Raw genomic sequence first — 18,337 nt, 5'->3', positions numbered from 1 at the left:
TAGATTTTTCATTTTTTTTTTCTGTATAAAGGAAATGAAATAAAGCTTTCAAAGAACCAAAATAACACTTTCAAAATAAATTCACATGATAACATCTGAATTTACTCATGATTTCTAATAAATTCACATGATAACATCTGAATTTACTCCATATCTTTTTAGAGGCTTTTCAAATTGTGTTTTTCCTGAATCTGCTGGGTTTGCTTATATTGTTTTTCTGTTGTTCCTTCAAAATATATTGATGATATTTTTTAAATATTAATATAATGTATCTTTAATGTTCAATAAAAAAACATAAAAAAATTTAATAGAGAATCTGAACCCAGTTTTCTCTCAAAATAAACTACTGCTGTTTTCAGACATTTTATGTAATGTAAATATGAAAACATTTTTATGCTGCCAAACAACATATTATAAAGGTAATTTTTTTTATTATATGTACGATCCATCAGTTAGATGACAATGTTAGTTTATTTGAAAGAAAATGATATTTTAATCCATTTTTTTGACACATTTTTAATTCATTGCTTTAATCATTATTAAATTATTTCTTTTGATTTTTTTAGTGATGTAATGTGATGATTTAATGGTGATTGAAGTAGTGGGTTAAAAATGGGTCAAAAAAAGTGGGTTAAAATATCATTAGTCGATGTACTTTAATTTAAGTTTATATTTTTGTTATTTATCTAACATATACTACTTTTACACCCTTTCATTTAGTTCTTTTATTAACTATAGTATAACTTGATTGTATATAAGTATTATTATTGTTATTTTTTATTTAAGTCATTCTTTACTATCAACTAAATTTCTCCTCAAATTGAGTATAATGAAACTTTTGATTAAATAGGTTATTTCTTAGTTTTACAATAAGTTAAGGGAAAACTTTTTTCGACAGAAATACTCATTGTTCTAAAGTCTAATTTCACGAGGAGTATTATACGCAATTTAAGTTTTATATTTTCTCTCACACTGAATATTCACATAAAGTGTTTATATTGCACTTAATACATTCAATTCATCAATAATTTCTGCATGGAGAAGTTTTCCATTATAGCTTGTCTTACTGTACACAAGACAAATTTTGCTAACTCATTTTGTTGTTGCTTTGAAATCATTGTACACAAGACAACTTTTTTTTTATCTGTATGCAACTTCTCTATTCTTGAGAGTACCATGATAAACATACAAACTGCAAACTTTGATGATTTGTATGCTATGTCAAAATATAAATGATGGTTCTTGACCAGTAATTTTAAGAGAGTCAAAACAATACACTTAATTTTTATATTCAATCATTGTTATTAATAAAATAAAAATAAATAATTGGACATTAGCTTCATGTTTTAGATTAAGTAAAAAAATTAAGTCTGTTGTTTTCATATTCACGTTCGTCTTCGTTTATCACTTTTAAAAAATAATCTTCTTTCATTTTTCATAAGTACACTTATTTACAAAAAAAAAAATCAAGATTAAAAAAGTAAAATATCAAAATTTAATTAAATATTAAAAACATAATTATTAAAAGAAAAATGTATAATAATCAAATCATGTCACAATTAAATATGAAAATAATATATAATAATAAACTTTTATATGTTCATTAAAAACCACTATACAAAATACTCATAAGAAAAAAAAATGAAACTAATGTTTTAGTATAAAGTGGACAAGAGAGTTTTTTTTTTTCTTTAGAATGGAACAAAGAAATGAGAGGCAAATAATGATTAAGTAAATCAAGAGATAAAGAAAAAAAGTAAACCAAATTTCTTAATAAGTTTTTTATTATTTATTATATTTAATTTTATATTTTATTATTTATTAATATTAAATAATGTGTATTATAGAAACGTTAAAAATTTATGTAATTTAAAATATACATATACAAATTTTTAAAGGTTTGAGAGCCATCAAATGGTAGGCTATAAATTTAAGTAATTTAAAATATACATATACGAACGAAAAATAATAATAAATATCGTCTAAATTTTAACATCCATTTTTAAATAGTAATGCATAAAAAAAAATTATAAAATTGAATTACTAATAAAATAAGTTCAACTCAGAATTCATTAAACAAATTAAATAATTCATAAGAATAATAAAACTCTTTTTGAACGAAGTCAATGCAATATTTTATTGATTTTTTAAAATAGATTTTTGTGATAAAGAAGATCCTATCTAGAGAAATCTTATCTTTTGGTCAAATAAAAAAAAGTTCATATATATATTTACAACTTACAGTACAAATAATAATTAATGTGATTTCTAGAAGGCCCACTTATGTTTATGCCTTATTTTAAAGGGCCTTTCCCTAATCAGATGAGCCTAGGGCTGGTTTAACGGATAAAAATCCAACCCTAAGTCTGCCATAACTCACTCACTCTACACTTTCAGAAAATCTTAGAGCTGCAGACGTTTCCCTCCACTAGGGTTTATTCTTTGACCTCCGTCGTACTTGTTTGAGCCAGATTCCGTTCCACGTAAGTTGCCTCCCATTCCATACCTCTCTTGTTTAGCACTGTTACTTCGTGTCCCAACTAAGGTCGTTTTGGGTAACTTCGTTTCATGCTATTCTTTATGATTCCAGCTCGCTAAATTGCTCTAGGAGTTGTTGTGTTTCTCTGCTCGTATCCAAGAACCCATCTGCTAGCCCTTTTTCAGGTACGGGAAGCTATGGTTCACCCCTTTCTTTTGAGTTGTGCTGCTTGTGTTACTATTTTATCATTTTAATATGCTTGGTGTGTTGAAGCGAACCTGTGTGTGGTATTATTGAATCATTTGTGATCTGTTGAGTGTTTGTGCACGAGAGAAATTTTCTCGCCCAAGCGAGTATATCTCGCCTAAGCGAGATCAACTGAGGATCGCCCAAGCTACTTCACGCGAGTGGTCGCTCAGGCGACCCACGTTGCTTCTGAGCGAACGAACATCTCGCCCAAGCGAGAGGGGTCTCGCCTAAGCGATATCCCGCGTGAGGTCACTGTTCCCCCTTTTCGAGCCTTCGCTAGGCAAATGGGGCTCGTCTGAGTGAGACCCTTCAGCCTGAGCGAGGAGCTGGGCGAGGGTAGTGTGGTGTTTGATCGTTTCCTTAAATCTTGAATAGTTAATACGTTGTTGGAGTTAAGTATTGTGTTAAAAGCATGGGACAAATGAATATGCATGAGTGATGTGATTCCTGATTTGTGAATGATGGGTTGGTATGGACTTAGCATGTGATTTTAATGAGATGGTTGGTATTAAAGTGGCATGGTAACGAGATGAGTTGGAATTCTATATTTATGAAGAGAGTATGATGAATTGGTATGGGGTGATATGGAACATGAAATGGATTTGGTTGTAAAGATTGATATAATGTATATATATATGCATGATAGGTCTCTCTTGATTGGATGAACATGTCTGGTCGATGGTCAGTGCGTAAATCCTTGAGATCTCTAGGTGGGATTTCAGGGTCATGCTTTAGTGGTCGGGACGTAAGTCCATGGCCCCTGTTAGTGGGTGTCCATGGTGGTGCCCCATCTATATGGTCTGGTAAGGATTCAAGGTAAGGTTGCATCCTAACACTCTAAGGAGTCAGTTAGTCTCACTTAGAGCGGATTGACTCTTGTGGTGAGAGGAGCAAGAGGCCTGAAACTCATTAAGGGCTAACCTTGTGTGTGGGGGAATTGATTCATTGTAACACTTGTAACACATAGCTCGGGGTGAGCAGAGGTATCCACCACAAGTGCAAGCATCCGCTCAATCCGACCAGATTATATGTATCCGGATGAGTCGAGTCGAGTCTTAGTGTATTGGTTTGGAAGTCATAACATGCTTGTGTGCTGTATGTATGGTTGATTGCGAAAGTGTATCTGATTGCATGATGAAATTATTTTGTGCTCTAGCTCACCCTACTATTTGTTGTTGTATGTTCTATGGTGTGGTCTTTTCTTTTGCAATGATCATCAACTTGTTGATGTGAGCAGATATGAGAATTCTCCGAAATCATCAGGGTGATGGAGGTTCCGCTGCATAGTCCGCTTGGACTGGATCGATATCCTTATGGGCTTTCTTTCTGGACTATGGCCCATGTACTAGTTGTGTTTTATTTCCTTTTGGTTACCGTAGAATGTTATAACTGATTTAGTTTTGGCATCGTGGTGTGTCTAGAATTTTGTAAGAGTTGTGTTTAAGACCCCAGGTCTGCACTACTGTACTATCTGTGTGTGACGCTTCCTTAATTACTTTTATTAATTAAATGGGACGTTACATTTTCTACATAAATAAAACATTATGATACTAGAATTTTTATTTTAATTTTCTATTTGCTTTAGTTGAATATCTTACTTTTATTCAATTTTTGAATTGTTTATTTTACAATACAATAGTTGATGTTAGTCACAATAAAAATTTCATCGAACTTAGTTGATGAGTTATAATAGTTATAAAGATCTATCTATAATAAAAAAATATACAAATAAGAAGATCAGTCTCTCAAAATATCTTTGGGATTTTTAAATTACTTATTACTTATAATTTTTAGATGTTCTTTCATCGTTGGAATCCCTTATGAAATATTGGACTTTTCTCATCAATAATTTTCAACTTCATTCTCCAAACTGTTAAGAAGTTCATCACTGCAAAAGCTGGAAGAATACTTGAGATGAATGAATTAGCTATTAATTCATGTCAGAGATAAACGAGTTAAATTACCAATTTAGTATCTGAAATTGTATCTCACTGTCACTAATTCCGAAAATAAGCAAAACTCAAACAAGTCCCTGAATTGTTTAAAGGTTTTATTAAAATTCCCAAAATTAATCTCTCTGTTTATTTTGATCTCTAAACCGTCATTATTATCACTTCAGTCATGGATCTAAGGATCAAAATGAGAAAAAAGAGAGTTAACTACAGGAACTTTAATAAAACTCAAATATTTCAAGTACTTATTTGAGTTTTTCTTAGTTTCAAGAACGAATACAATAACAAGATTAAATTTTAGGAACGAAATTCACCATTTATTCAAGACAAAATTGAAAGGGAAATGTGTGATGCTCCATTACCTACAACATACAACACAGCCCCGGCATGAAGAAATCATTAGCTGTGTGATAGATTCTGCAAATTATTAGTAACCCTTTGAAAAATTGATGTATCAGCCAGATTTCTGGATTACATTCTTAGCAACTCTAAACTTCCCCAATACCAGATGATTTAGAAAACATCATCCTGTACATCGGGGCCCGGCGCTCTAAAACATGTTTTTCCCAATCTGATCTTACTCCAAATGGGTTTTCCTCAAGCCACTCACTTTGTCCATACTCTAAATCAAGCTTACCCTTGCCATGTCTAAAAAATTGTTCTTTCATTCTTATTGCCACGGCTTCTACATCAGATTGCAGATAGATCTGGTCAATGTCCATAGTCTAAGTAAGCCTCAGTATCAACAAACTCAAACTATTCAAAGAATTCTAGTGAAGTCACAACTCAGGATAGCAAAATCAAATAAATGTAATACTGAGAAAACAAATACTTTTTTAGTTTTATAAGGGCTGGCTTCCCACTTAGATCTGATGAGCAATTGTGTTTTTTGGATTAATGGGGAAGACCTGACCATCATCTGCACATTGATTGAGGAAATACTAGTAGAATTCCTTCAAAAGTCTAATAATTACCTTCCCATTGGGTGCTAGAAGATCCACTACTGCTTCAGTTAAAGATCTCTGAAGCATCCTCCATCTGTGCTCAGGCTTATTGAAATCGGGGTTTGGACACTGCAGAAAATAAAGACAGAATAGAGATTAAGGTTAAGCAGTTGGCGGAGAAAAGAAGTTGATTACAGAAAATGTGATTACCACGAATTTTCTTTAAATTCATAGAACCTCATTTACCATGAGGAATAAGTTTGGAAACCCCTAAAACTTGTCCTTCCAACAAAATTTAGTTCTTATTGTGATAGCAAATTTTCTCAAAGGTTAACCAATCATATAGGAAGGTTGTGACATCAAACAATGAACATTTTATTCTGCGAGAAAATATGAACAGGAAATTGCAAAATCAGGCCACAACTAATTGCTATTATAGTTTTGGCTTTAACAGTAATATTACTAGAATGATCAGGCTGGCAGATATAACTAAGAGTTATATCTCTCACCAAACAATGGTTTAAAGTTAGTCCTATAGTTATTTTACTGTATGCAAGTTTGTGATCATCATAACTATCAGTCAGTCTAATATATAGAGAATGATCAAAGCTTCTATGAATGCCAATCGTGCGAAGAAACTTCTAGTGATGGTCGGGAGAAAAATGTAGGTAGAAAACTTTAAGGATTCGGATTTAAGATCTAAATGAACCCTGAAAGATTAGCTAGTAAGGTGAGAACCGAAAAAGCTTCATAAGTTCTATTTAAGACAGCTCCCAAAAAGATCACAACTAAGGTGGGTTAGGAATGACTGCAACTAAGACAACTTTCCATCAGACACTTGTTAGGTTGCAGCAGAGAATTGGCAGCAATGACAACAGCATCAGTACATCCCTACAGTAGCTTGGTGACAATGTGCCTGTGGTGATTGGTGATAATAGTGTGTATAAATAAAATGCCTCACGATGAATGATGCCAAAAAAAGGTGGTCAACACTAATTAATAGAAGGGTTAGCATGCTGCAAACTCGTTCGTTGGTGCAATGATAGCAGTTCATGTGCATCAACACTCAACAGAAGTGTGCACACATAGTAGCATCAATAGCAAAGAAAAGACCCACAACACTCAAACCGTAATGTAACAATTCAAAATATAACAAAATTCAATTTATTGACCTGTATTGAGACAAGAACTAAGTCTCCTGGGTAAGTAGAAATAATAGAACGGAATGTTGATGTTGCATTGGTAGCAACAAAGTACCTAAAATAGAGAAAACAGGAAACCAAAGTTAAGAAAGTTTAACAAAGGAATTAAATTTCAACCACGAAGGAACTCTAATTAGTCACATATGATCGATCATAAGTGCGTTTGTCCTTTTAATAAGTTCGGAATGCTTTTGAGTCATTCCTTGGTGTTGAACTAAGATAAGATAAAACTTAAATTCATTGAATCCAATAAAAAAGAAGAAAATGCTGCATCAATTTGTACTATGAAAGCAACATAATTACCCATTCTTTAAGCCATATTGATGAATAGAATCCAGACAACGCAAAACAAGCTGAAAAAGATGTTAACGGAAGAAAAGAAAATTAAGTAAAAGCCTAGTACGGAAAATAGAAAACAGGGTAGAAGGGAGAGAAGAGGACATAACGAGTTGGGAACCTTTTCATTGATCTCCAAACCGAGGAAGTTTAAATCTTGCCTCCTTCTAGCCATTTCAAGAAGGAAAAGCCCATTACCTGTAAATAAGAGCAAATTATATCAGGGAAGAACCAGTAGCACAAGTTTTCTATTTAATCTGCTGTCTCTGAGTCCCATGCCCCTCTTCTTCTATTACAGAATTTGGGATTTTTATACAAGGATTTTAGGTTAAACTTAACAGAAAATTTATGTAATGACAATGCATTCACATCAATTGTTAAAATGTTTTTAGTGCAATGGAACCTTAGGCTTTGTTTCTAGTTACAAAATTTTATAAGCTAAAAGCATAATGAAGATTAACTTAAAAAAATACCACTTCCAATATCAACAACCAGAGGTTGAGCTGGGTCAGAATAAATGCTGCTCCAGTTGATCTCAAAAGGGTATCCCTGAAATATGTAACTACCATAAGCAATAATAATATCAATCATGCAGAATGTTTAGACACTTGAAGTTGCTTAAAGCAAGATCAGTTTCATCAGCATGATTAAATGAAATACTATAACTTAACTGCATTCATGTTAAAATATCAATACTGACCTCATCTTCCTAATTCCTATATGTTAGTTACATTCTGTTATGACTAGTTAGTTAATACAGTTACAATATTCTCTTGTTTGCTATAAGATTTGCTTCTCTGTTTCAGCCTTTGCACAACCGTACCCTTAGGCAAGCTTGCATAAAATGCTCCCTCTGTATTCAACTTTTAGTGAGTTAAAAATGAAATGAAACTCTCCATTTTCAGTTTAGCTTTTTCTCTATGATGGCATCAAAGCGAAGTTGACAAGGGCGTTTTTTCATCTGCTTGTGGAAGTATTCATGGATTTCCTTCCATACTTGATATGAGTGAATTGAGTAAATGACTTGAGAGAGAACAGATTTTGACAGCATCGATTGAAGTCAGGTAAGTAACATTTGATCCTGAACTATGCAGGAATGACATTATCACACCGGATCTTGATCAGTAAGGTATCTAGGAGAGGAGACAAACCTTTGAAGCTTGTGTGCATTTTTGTGCCTGTTCAATTTTGATGTTGCCAAAAGTCATTTGAGTCATCCAGTTTCTCAACGACAGAGCTAGGAAAAGAGTGAGGCATGAAAGGAATCGAATTTGAGGTAGCCATAGGAGAAAAAACAATCAAGGTCAAGGTTTACCAATAGAATGAGTTTTTATTATGACTTGGTTCCTATAACACAATCATTCACAAGAATGACTATATATACTATCTCTGTTAGGAGTGGCCCTAGGACTGAGAAGAAAATGGAACAACCTTTCTAGGTCTATTATAGAAGGAAGAAAGGGGCTAAATTGTAATTAGTTGGAACTGGGTAGTTAGTTAGTTAGTTACACGGTTCGGGAGTAAGGACCTAATAAGTAGGTCCTCAATAGTAATTGGGAATTTTTTAGCTTTTGTTTTCTTACATCTGTGAATCTGGTTTTGTTAGAGTGCTCTTTTTGAGGGTAATTTTGTGTACCGTGTTGTTTTTATTGCTGTAACTGTTGTGACGAAATATTATTCCTTTCAGTCACACCATTTGTAATAGAGAAAGTGATATTATGTTAGGATTTCTGCTTTTGGTTTCTAACAATTCCAACATGCTGTGGAAAAGAATTATGTTTTTATTGATTCATCTATCACTTAAATGCCTTTAAAAATATCTTGTACACCAAATTTTGTCCAATTTAGTAATAAGTTCATTAAACAAAATATATTTGCTTTTAAGGAACATCATTCATATATATTGGTTTCCTCTACCCCAGCATCTAAACTAATGGACTCAGATGGCCATGTTTTATTTTGTTAGAAACAGTTCACAAAAATAATGATATAAATTACATAATCTCAAGAAAGTGAGTCATTTCCCTAAATTCCAGCGGCAAAAGTCCTAACAATGCAAGTTCAAGAGGCATGCAAGGTAGTTTTGAAAATTAAAATATTTTGAGCATACATTGAATTATTCTCCTGAAATATTTAGTGGAAGAGAGTGGTATAGAGAAATAGTGCTTATGAAGGCATACCCTGTCCACAGCCATAACACCAGGGAGCTTTCTTCCTTTGAGAAATTCCCATACAACAGAAGCATTCTCAATGATATTTATAAAGGACAATGAACTTTTTTCCGGTCTCACTAGTTTGCTTGCCGCAGTCCCAACAACTGTTATTTCACAGTTGTTTTGGCCTAGTTTGTCTAGAATTCTTGCCAATTTAGAAGCCCCGTTGGTGTATACACTTGAATAAACAAATTGCACTGGACCAATCCACATTATTTTCTGCAATGGATTAAAAGAAAAATGTTACGTAGTTCCTAGTTACATTTCAAAATCGATAGATAATACATTTTATTAGGATGAAAACAGTTATCCATTATCAATACCTAAAGTCATTGCACGATATTGATAACATGCACAAATTCAAACTAAAATTAGCAGATAAGATGCAAGAATCAAATGCCCATTTTAATAAAAGATTCCCAGAGCAGAAATGTTAAATCAATCCCAATTCCATAGTTATCTAAAGATTCTTTAATATATATTAAGAAAATAAACCAATTGTAGTTTATGCTTGATGCCTATGTATAAAAAAATTACTAATGTACCTTACAATTTGTAAGTGTAGAGTCGATTTCATCCAATGATACAGGTCCCAGGTCCACAGGTACCCAATCTAGATCAAAATCAAATCTGCATAAGTTTTATTTGCCGAACAAAAGTAATATCTAAATGAATATCTAAGTAGCACAACACAATCCCTTATCAATTTGAAGAATAGCGCACCATCCAAAATTCCATGAGAAGGAAATACTTGCAGTTGCTTTGGATTACACTTTTTCTGGCACCAAAAATCTTTCGGATACAGGATCTGCACGTTTTTATCTTGAGCAAGTCTCACTATATCTAGAGCTTCATTAACTGCTTGACCGTCCACTAAATCACACGGGATTGATACTCCTAATGCGTGCATTATTTGAAATGACATCATGCCCACAAAAACAAACACTTGGCATCTGGAAGCTAAGAACTGAAAGGAAGCTGCTTTATCATAGAGATTACCCCCTCCAATCTTGATTGCAAGAGAAACAAACAGTGAACAAATTTATCAAGAAAAGTACTTGAGACTTTCTTGAATGTAAAAGATATTGCTTATAACTAATAACATTAACAGCAAAAAGGGACATACAATTGCTACATATGGCTTTGTGCTGGCTTCTGCAAGATTCTTCAGTAGATCAAGCCTCTCCTCAAAGTGAAAACCAGCTATACAGGTGTAGCAGAAACGGGTAACACCAACTGTGGAGGCTAGAACTTTATGACAGTTGGAGAAGGAGTCGTTGACAAAGATATCAACTCCTGATGATAATATTCTAGCAAACTCCAAACTATTAGCAACTTCCTCTTTGAAATTAGAAAGATTCTCAAGAAGATGGATATTCTCTTTCTCAAGGCTATTCATCTTTGCTTGCTTCTTAAAATAATTGGCATGCAGTGGAACAATTTGTGTTTGAAGAACTTCTGATAAGAAATCTACAGCAAGAGATTATCAATCATCCAATATGGAAGCTTCCTTACATAAAAAAATGACATTTATTAATTCCGTTGTCCACATAGTTTCAAGTTTCTTTTTAGTAAGTTTCTTCTGTCTTTCCTCCCGTTAATAAAATTAGAAATTGCTATAAGTTCAATTGATGACAAAATGACTAAACATGGCATCTAATGACAAGAATTTGAACAAAAGGCCTTTAAGAGTGTACCTGTAACTGAATCTGTGTGAAGTTCTGGAGTATTCATATTCCAATCACTGACCAAGATGACCTTTGCCCCAGATTTATGCAAATATTTAATTGTATATACTGCATTAGAATCTGATTGATTCTTCCTGTCGCACTCTCTCTTGACTAATATATTAGAATCAAATCTGACCATGACAACTTTTCCAAAAAGCTCCTCCCTAGGAAATTCTCTAAGAGTTTGTATATGAGGAATACCATTCAACTCTCCACCATTACTAAAGTAAATCTAACAGTAAAACCATAAAATTTAGGGCCAAAACAAAATAAACAACAAATAATGCTGTTCAAGAAAGTAAAGAATAACAAAGATTGATTTTATGTTAGTGACTTTTTCATTTCATCAAGACAAAAACACAAAACTCAAGCCACATTGAATGGAAAAAGTTAAGGTTCAAGCAATAGAAACATATTTAGCTCTACGTTCTTAAAATTTGGGTTTATGGTTAATTCAAGCGTCAAACTAGCTCAAGGTATAAGCGTAAATATAGGTGATGCGAACTTTCCTACACACACCCCTCTTACTAAGGAGTGGACATCTCAAATGTTACAGGACTAGGTTGTATATGTAGTCTAATGGAGGCCTAATAGAAAGTGGCCCAATAGGCCCAACAATAATCATTAGAATATACTCTAATATCATCTTATAATTTAGATTTAGACCTAACTCAAGAAAAACCCAGCTTATGAGGTAAGGATTGTCCTCCATTTATACACACATACATACATATATATATTATTTTGACCATACCTTTAGTAGATGTGGGATCTCTAATATTGATGCCAACAACCATTAAGCATGATATTTTACCACAAAGCATGCTATTTTTATGAATATAAAGTCAATCTTGAGCATGCACCTAACAAACTAAGCTTTCAGAATATTGGTCCTTGCAATATCAAAACCTTTGTGAGGACATAGGAGGAATTTATTCCTTGTAACCGTTGTTCTCCATAACTAAAGTGAGTTTCAGCACAAGTTTTGAAAGGCTATGCTTTGTCCCAACTTCATGTTCAAACTCCAACGGGTTTTGCGAAAGGGTCAAGTTATGTATGTTATGACCTGTACGTCAGGGCTTGTGCTTGTATATTTAGGAGAGTTGGTAAGAGAAAAAAAGCATCTGACCGACAACAAAAAACTTTAAGTTTCTCAGAAATACATTGAGAATATAGTGTAGTATGTGATGAGATATCATTGTGGATATTATTATATATGAATTCTACAGAGATAGGTTTAATCTTACTTTCATAGGTTTTTTTGAATTCTATTTTGGGCATGCTGCAAATGATTGATATAACTTGGGGTGCCAACGTAGTAAAACTTACAAGTTATATAGAGATAGAGATATCTTTGCATACTTATGTTCTATAAAAGAAAAGTATGAGCTCATCCCATCATCCATAGATATCCAACTACCTTTACTAGAGCACCGGAGAAAAGACATAATAATGATAGTTAGTGTGTGCCTCCAGAATTTTTGCAGTTACTTTTGACTTTCAACCTCTCTCCCTCTCTTTCTCTTCCTACATAGTTATCAGTTACAACTTATCAGAGCGAAGAAAAAACTGGCACTCCTCTAGAAGCATATTTATTGTATTAACCGAGTAAGGCATTTATTATAACATACTGAATCCAAGAATGCTGAAATATCAGATTCAGAAGAAAATACTGTGGCACAAAAAGGACCTGTTAAGTATCTTACCTTATGGTTAATCAAGTTCGCAGCATGATTTGTCAAGTCCCCACTGCCTGTAAAAACAAACTTCAAATAAAGCACCGTAACAGAAAACAAATAACAAATTTCAAAAAACAAAAATCCTTAAGTAAGACAACCTTGCAAAGGCAGTGGGGCTCCATTAAACTCAAGAAACTTGGCAAATTTTCCAGTATGAGCATATCTTTTTTGTTTAAACAACTTGGGAAGGTCATTGAAACATAATTGGTTGAAGAGAACAGTTCCATGGAGAAGATTCACAAGGTGGCCCATCATCAATTTCTCAAGATTGAAGCTGCAAATTGTAAGAGCAAACAAACGAACAATGAAAATTGCATAAAAGAGTAGAGACTAAAAATAATAAAAGATGGTCCAATACATCATCCACAAGCACTCACATAAAGAACCAACACAAATACACTCGCATAACAGTTGAACTTAGCACAACACATTTTGTTAGATTGAACTTAATAAATAAATAAACTCTGTTCAACCTTTGATGAAATCAGAGTGTGGCAGTGAAGTGAGAAATATTTCAAGTTTACTAGCCAAATGAAAATTTTGTTGTAAGTTTAAGACAAAATTTAATCTTGCAAAGGTTGCTGTTTGTTTCTCTAGTCATTAAGAACACTGAACAACAGAACGAAGACGCAAAACTCACCGTAGAACTGCACTGCCCCTTTTCCATGGTTGCCAAGACAACAGTGTAATTCGGTGAGATGATAAAACGACAGGTTTCAAAACTGTCGTTTTGATTTTATTCAAGGCTAATTAATTGCAGCAGGTTGAAATAAAACTTCTCTATTAATTATTACAGAGAAAATCTCTAAAAATCAAAATATTTTTTTTTTACAAATTAAAATTAGCGTAGACATGAATTTGAGTAATTTTAATTGAGTTCCTAATGAATTTTGGTGATATATTAAATCTTTATAATTTCGAAATTTTCAACTCACTCTTGGCATTTGAAATATTTATGTTAATTTTGTGTGTGACATTTATTTTACAATGTCATCCACTTTTAACATCATTACCTCCTACTTTGTTACAAAAGATCGTGATGATGAAATTTTTCCAAAATATTTACGGTATTCTAAAAATATTGTTCTTAACTTTAATTAAAATTATAAATTTCAAAATGAAAAATATAAATTATAAAAATATTAAGCAAAGTTAAATCTTAAATTTAATTTTAACAATTAACAATTTTGTCATTATATATAAAGACATCAAGTGCATCATATTGTACAAATTTAGTGAATATTAAAAATCAAATAGCTTGTCACACATAAATTTTTTCCTAAATCTCAAGTTCAATACAAAACCAAAATTTAATATTTTGTATAGCATTTAAAGTTAATTTAAAATATTTCTAGAAATATTTAATAAACACATTAATTTTAGTAAGAATAACACCATAAGATTTATAAAAAAGTTGTTAAAAACAGTTCTGTCTAATACTCTTAACCACAAAGGGATCTGAATTGATTAATGAGTTTTTCACTTACTTAATGTGAATCTTGAAGGAGTCTTTAAGGTTTAAAACTCAATTAATCAATTTCGCAGTTCTGGGTTAATGGACTGTTTAAATCAATCAAGAAAGATTATGAGAGGGAAGAAGGAAGCAAGACACACAATTTATACTGGTTCGATTCAAAAAGAATCTACATCCAGTCTTCTCCTAAGTAACACACTTAGGAGGATTCCACTAAACAGAAGGTTCCAAGAATTACAAGCACACCTATGTAATTCTAACCCCCAAAACCCAAGAACTTGATTCAACAATCAAGAACTCCCCCTAGGAGCAATGCATCCACACAATTGCACCTAGGTCCACACTTCAACCACTGAAGCTACTGTAATCAAAGATACAGAAAACAGAACAAGAAACGAAAACACCTAAATTGTGCAGATTTGACTTGATGCTCCTTGAATCAAGCAAGATCCATCATGGTAGAGTCAACCAACAATCATTCTTGGATCTGTGCTTGGGTTATTGCAGAATCTTCTGAAGCTCTTGTGTCTCTCAGATTGCTCTTTTCCAGATGCAGACTGCGTGATCCTAACTAGACCAAGCTATGTTTTATCCTAGATCAGTAGACATCATTAAAACTGTTCTTCATTTATGGATGAAAGGCTCCCCCTTCCAACAATCCCCCCTTTTTGATGATGTCCAAAACATGGACTATGATAAGCCTACCTGCAGCACATTAAGCAAACAACAACAGCAGTACCAACATAGGCATAAACCAGACAACAAAAAACAACATAGGCATTTAACAAATATCATTTTAATTCCATACTCCCCCTACCAATATAAACTATCAATATACCAAATCTCCCCCTTTTTGGACATTAGCAAAAAAATCAAACAGATTTAGGATGCAATACAGAACAGCAGGAAAATTGTATCTAAACAGCGCAACAATGTAAGAGATGCAGCAGGAGATAATGCATAACAACCAGGATAACAACCAGAATGCATAACAATTTCGCATAATGGATTAGCGGGCTCCTTTTGAGAAATTAAGTAGCAACTATGTGATGCAGAACTTAACACAGACTAGGCTTCAGATAGAACACGATAATGGATTAAGGCCAAGGTTAGGCAAGCAGCTACACAGTTTGAACACAATAGGCATACAATGTATGACAATACTAACAACGCAGCAGGTGAAATCAGTAGAGCAGGTTAACATCAGAGTGCAGACAGCCATAAATCAAATCAGCAATTAAGTATTGCAATATCAATTTAAATCAGTTGCAATATCACAATAGAAGAGGAACTTTTCACCTTGGCAATGCCTAAAATTTGACCTTTGTTATTAACACCTCTTGTAACATGACCAATTATTGGCTTTGTAAGATATCTTGCAGAACTTCTTCACATCTCCTTTCATGTGTCTTGAGCATCCATTATATAAAAGCTACATTGTTTTCCTTGCATCAAGACACACCTGAAACAAAGATTAAAGAGAAGATGCAGGTACCCAATTGAACTTGGGTCCTTTCATGTTAGTGGTTTGAGGTGTTCCTTTAGGTACCCATTTGTACTCTCCTTTAGGAACCCCACAATTTTTAAAGTAGCAGGAATTAGAAAAATGGCCAGGTTCAGAACAGTAAGTGCAGATAATAGAGGATGGTTTACTGATGTTGAGGAAATTTCTACACGATAATCGATTAGAGTTGCCACTGTAACCAATTCCCTCTTTATTCAGCACACTCCTTTGAGATCCTAGTACAGCATCTAGGTTGGATCTTCCTAGGGTAAATTTTGAGAGAGTTTTCATCAAATACTCTATCTTTTCTAGCTGTCCTGGGCAGTGCTCACATCTGGACCTAGGATGCTTTTCAGATTTTTCTAATTTCTCCAAGCAAGTTATTAGATTCTCATTTTCCTCTTCTAACTGTTTTATCCTACCCTCAAGCCATTTAATCTCTCCTTTACGCTTGCTATTTGACTTTTGCAGTTTTGTAGCTTCCTTATGCAGTTCATTAAATGCATCAAGTAATTCATAGTAATTATTTTCCTCATGTTCAGATGTGAAACTACTCACACTGCTTTTGGATGATTCTGCTTTAGCCATCAGACACAGATTATTTTCCTCTTCAGTGCTGTCATTAGATTCACTGGATGTGCTGGAATCATTTTCTTCCCAAGCAATGTAGGCTTTCTTTTTCTTCAGGTGCTTCTCTGCCTCATTTTTCTCTTCCAGTTTCTGCTTCATCTTCAGCACTGGACAATCAGCTTTGATGTGTCCTGTCTTACCACATTCATAGCAGGTTTGAGTTCCAGATCTGGACTGCTTCTTGTTTCCTGCATGACTGTTATTAGTTTTATTCTTATACTTCAGAAATTTTAAGAACTTTTTCACCATTAGTCTCAAGGCTTCACTGTCAGAGTTGTGGTCATTGGAGTCATCTGCAAAATCTGCCTTTTTCTGTTTTACTGCAGATTTCACTGCACTCTTCAAGGCTATAGTGTGCCTCTTTTCTCCATCCTCTTCTTCCTTGAGTCTTCCAAGCTCTAATTCATGTTCCCTCAATTTTCCAAAGAGAGTGGCTATGCTGATGCTAGTGAGATCTCTAGATTCAGAAATTGCTGTCACTTTGGGCTGCCATGTCCTATTTAAGCTCTTCAAGATTTTGATATTGAGTTCCTCTTTGTCAAAGGTCTTGCCAAGAGCTAGGAGGTGATTTACTATATGTGTAAATCTTTTCTACACATCACAGATGCTTTCTCCAGTCTTCATTCTGAACATCTCATACTCTTGAATGAGAGTATTCTTTCTTGCCCTTTTTACTTCATTTGTGCCCTCATGGGTTACTTCCAAGACATCCCACATTTCTTTGGCTGATTCACACACGGATACCCTGTAAAATTCATCCAAGGTTAGTGCAGAAGATATAATATTTTTGGCTCTAACATCATAATGTGCCCTCTTATTCTCATCAGGGGTCCATTGTGAGAATTCTTTAGGAAAAGTCTCTCCATCCACTATTTTAATTGGTTTAAAAGGTCCATTCACCACTGCATCCCATACCCCTTTGTCTACTGATTCAAGAAAGATTTTCATTCGAATTTTCCAGAAGGGATAGTTTTCCCCAGCAAACAGAGGGGGCCTGTTAATGGATGCCCCTTCAGCAAAGGTTTGAGATGTATTAGACATAACAGGATCTTTCTAATCGATTATCGTGCGATTAGCCAGCTCTGGTGCCAATTGTTAAAAACAGTTCTGTCTAATACTCTTAACCACAAAGGGATCTGAATTGATTAATGAGTTTTTCACTTACTTAATGTGAATCTTGAAGGAGTCTTTAAGGTTTAAAACTCAATTAATCAATTTCGCAGTTCTGGGTTAATGGACTGTTTAAATCAATCAAGAAAGATTATGAGAGGGAAGAAGGAAGCAAGACACACAATTTATACTGGTTCGATTCAAAAAGAATCTACATCCAGTCTTCTCCTAAGTAACACACTTAGGAGGATTCCACTAAACAGAAAGGTTCCAAGAATTACAAGCACACCTATGTAATTCTAACCCCCAAAACCCAAGAACTTGATTCAACAATCAAGAACTCCCCCTAGGAGCAATGCATCCACACAATTGCACCTAGGTCCACACTTCAACCACTGAAGCTACTGTAATCAAAGATACAGAAAACAGAACAAGAAACGAAAACACCTAAATTGTGCAGATTTGACTTGATGCTCCTTGAATCAAGCAAGATCCATCATGGTAGAGTCAACCAACAATCATTCTTGGATCTGTGCTTGGGTTATTGCAGAATCTTCTGAAGCTCTTATGTCTCTCAGATTGCTCTTTTCCAGATGCAGACTGCGTGATCCTAACTAGACCAAGCTATGTTTTATCCTAGATCAGTAGACATCATCAAAACTGTTCTTCATTTATGGATGAAAGGCTCCCCCTTCCAACAAAAGTAACTTGATTGTCAATTAATTTAAGGAGAAACAATATTGCTTCATTTTTATAAAAATTGGGATTAAATTGA

At 33.8% G+C, this 18,337-nt stretch overlaps 1 protein-coding gene across 1 annotated transcript; it reads right to left on the bottom strand.

The window, feature by feature from the left end:
- Nucleotides 1–4,975: 4,975 nt before the first annotated feature.
- Nucleotides 4,976–16,701, bottom strand: LOC114180551. The gene is made up of 15 exons (XM_028066862.1): nucleotides 16,155–16,701; nucleotides 13,485–13,590; nucleotides 12,943–13,118; nucleotides 12,812–12,858; nucleotides 11,073–11,337; nucleotides 10,502–10,845; nucleotides 10,099–10,384; nucleotides 9,921–9,988; nucleotides 9,343–9,594; nucleotides 7,636–7,711; nucleotides 7,284–7,360; nucleotides 7,130–7,179; nucleotides 6,797–6,881; nucleotides 5,655–5,753; nucleotides 4,976–5,387 (listed from the first exon to the last, which is right to left on the bottom strand). Exons 1-15 carry the CDS (start codon nucleotides 16,699–16,701, stop codon nucleotides 5,169–5,171), a joined length of 2,697 nt encoding a protein of 898 aa, XP_027922663.1. The 3' UTR covers nucleotides 4,976–5,168.
- Between the last annotated feature and the right edge of the window lie 1,636 nt (nucleotides 16,702–18,337).

Source organism: Vigna unguiculata, chromosome 4 (genome assembly GCF_004118075.2).
Source record: "Vigna unguiculata cultivar IT97K-499-35 chromosome 4, ASM411807v1, whole genome shotgun sequence".
Lineage (NCBI taxonomy): Eukaryota > Viridiplantae > Streptophyta > Magnoliopsida > Fabales > Fabaceae > Vigna > Vigna unguiculata.
Note: the sequence above shows the minus strand (reverse complement) of the source record. Positions and strands in the feature narration are given on the sequence as shown.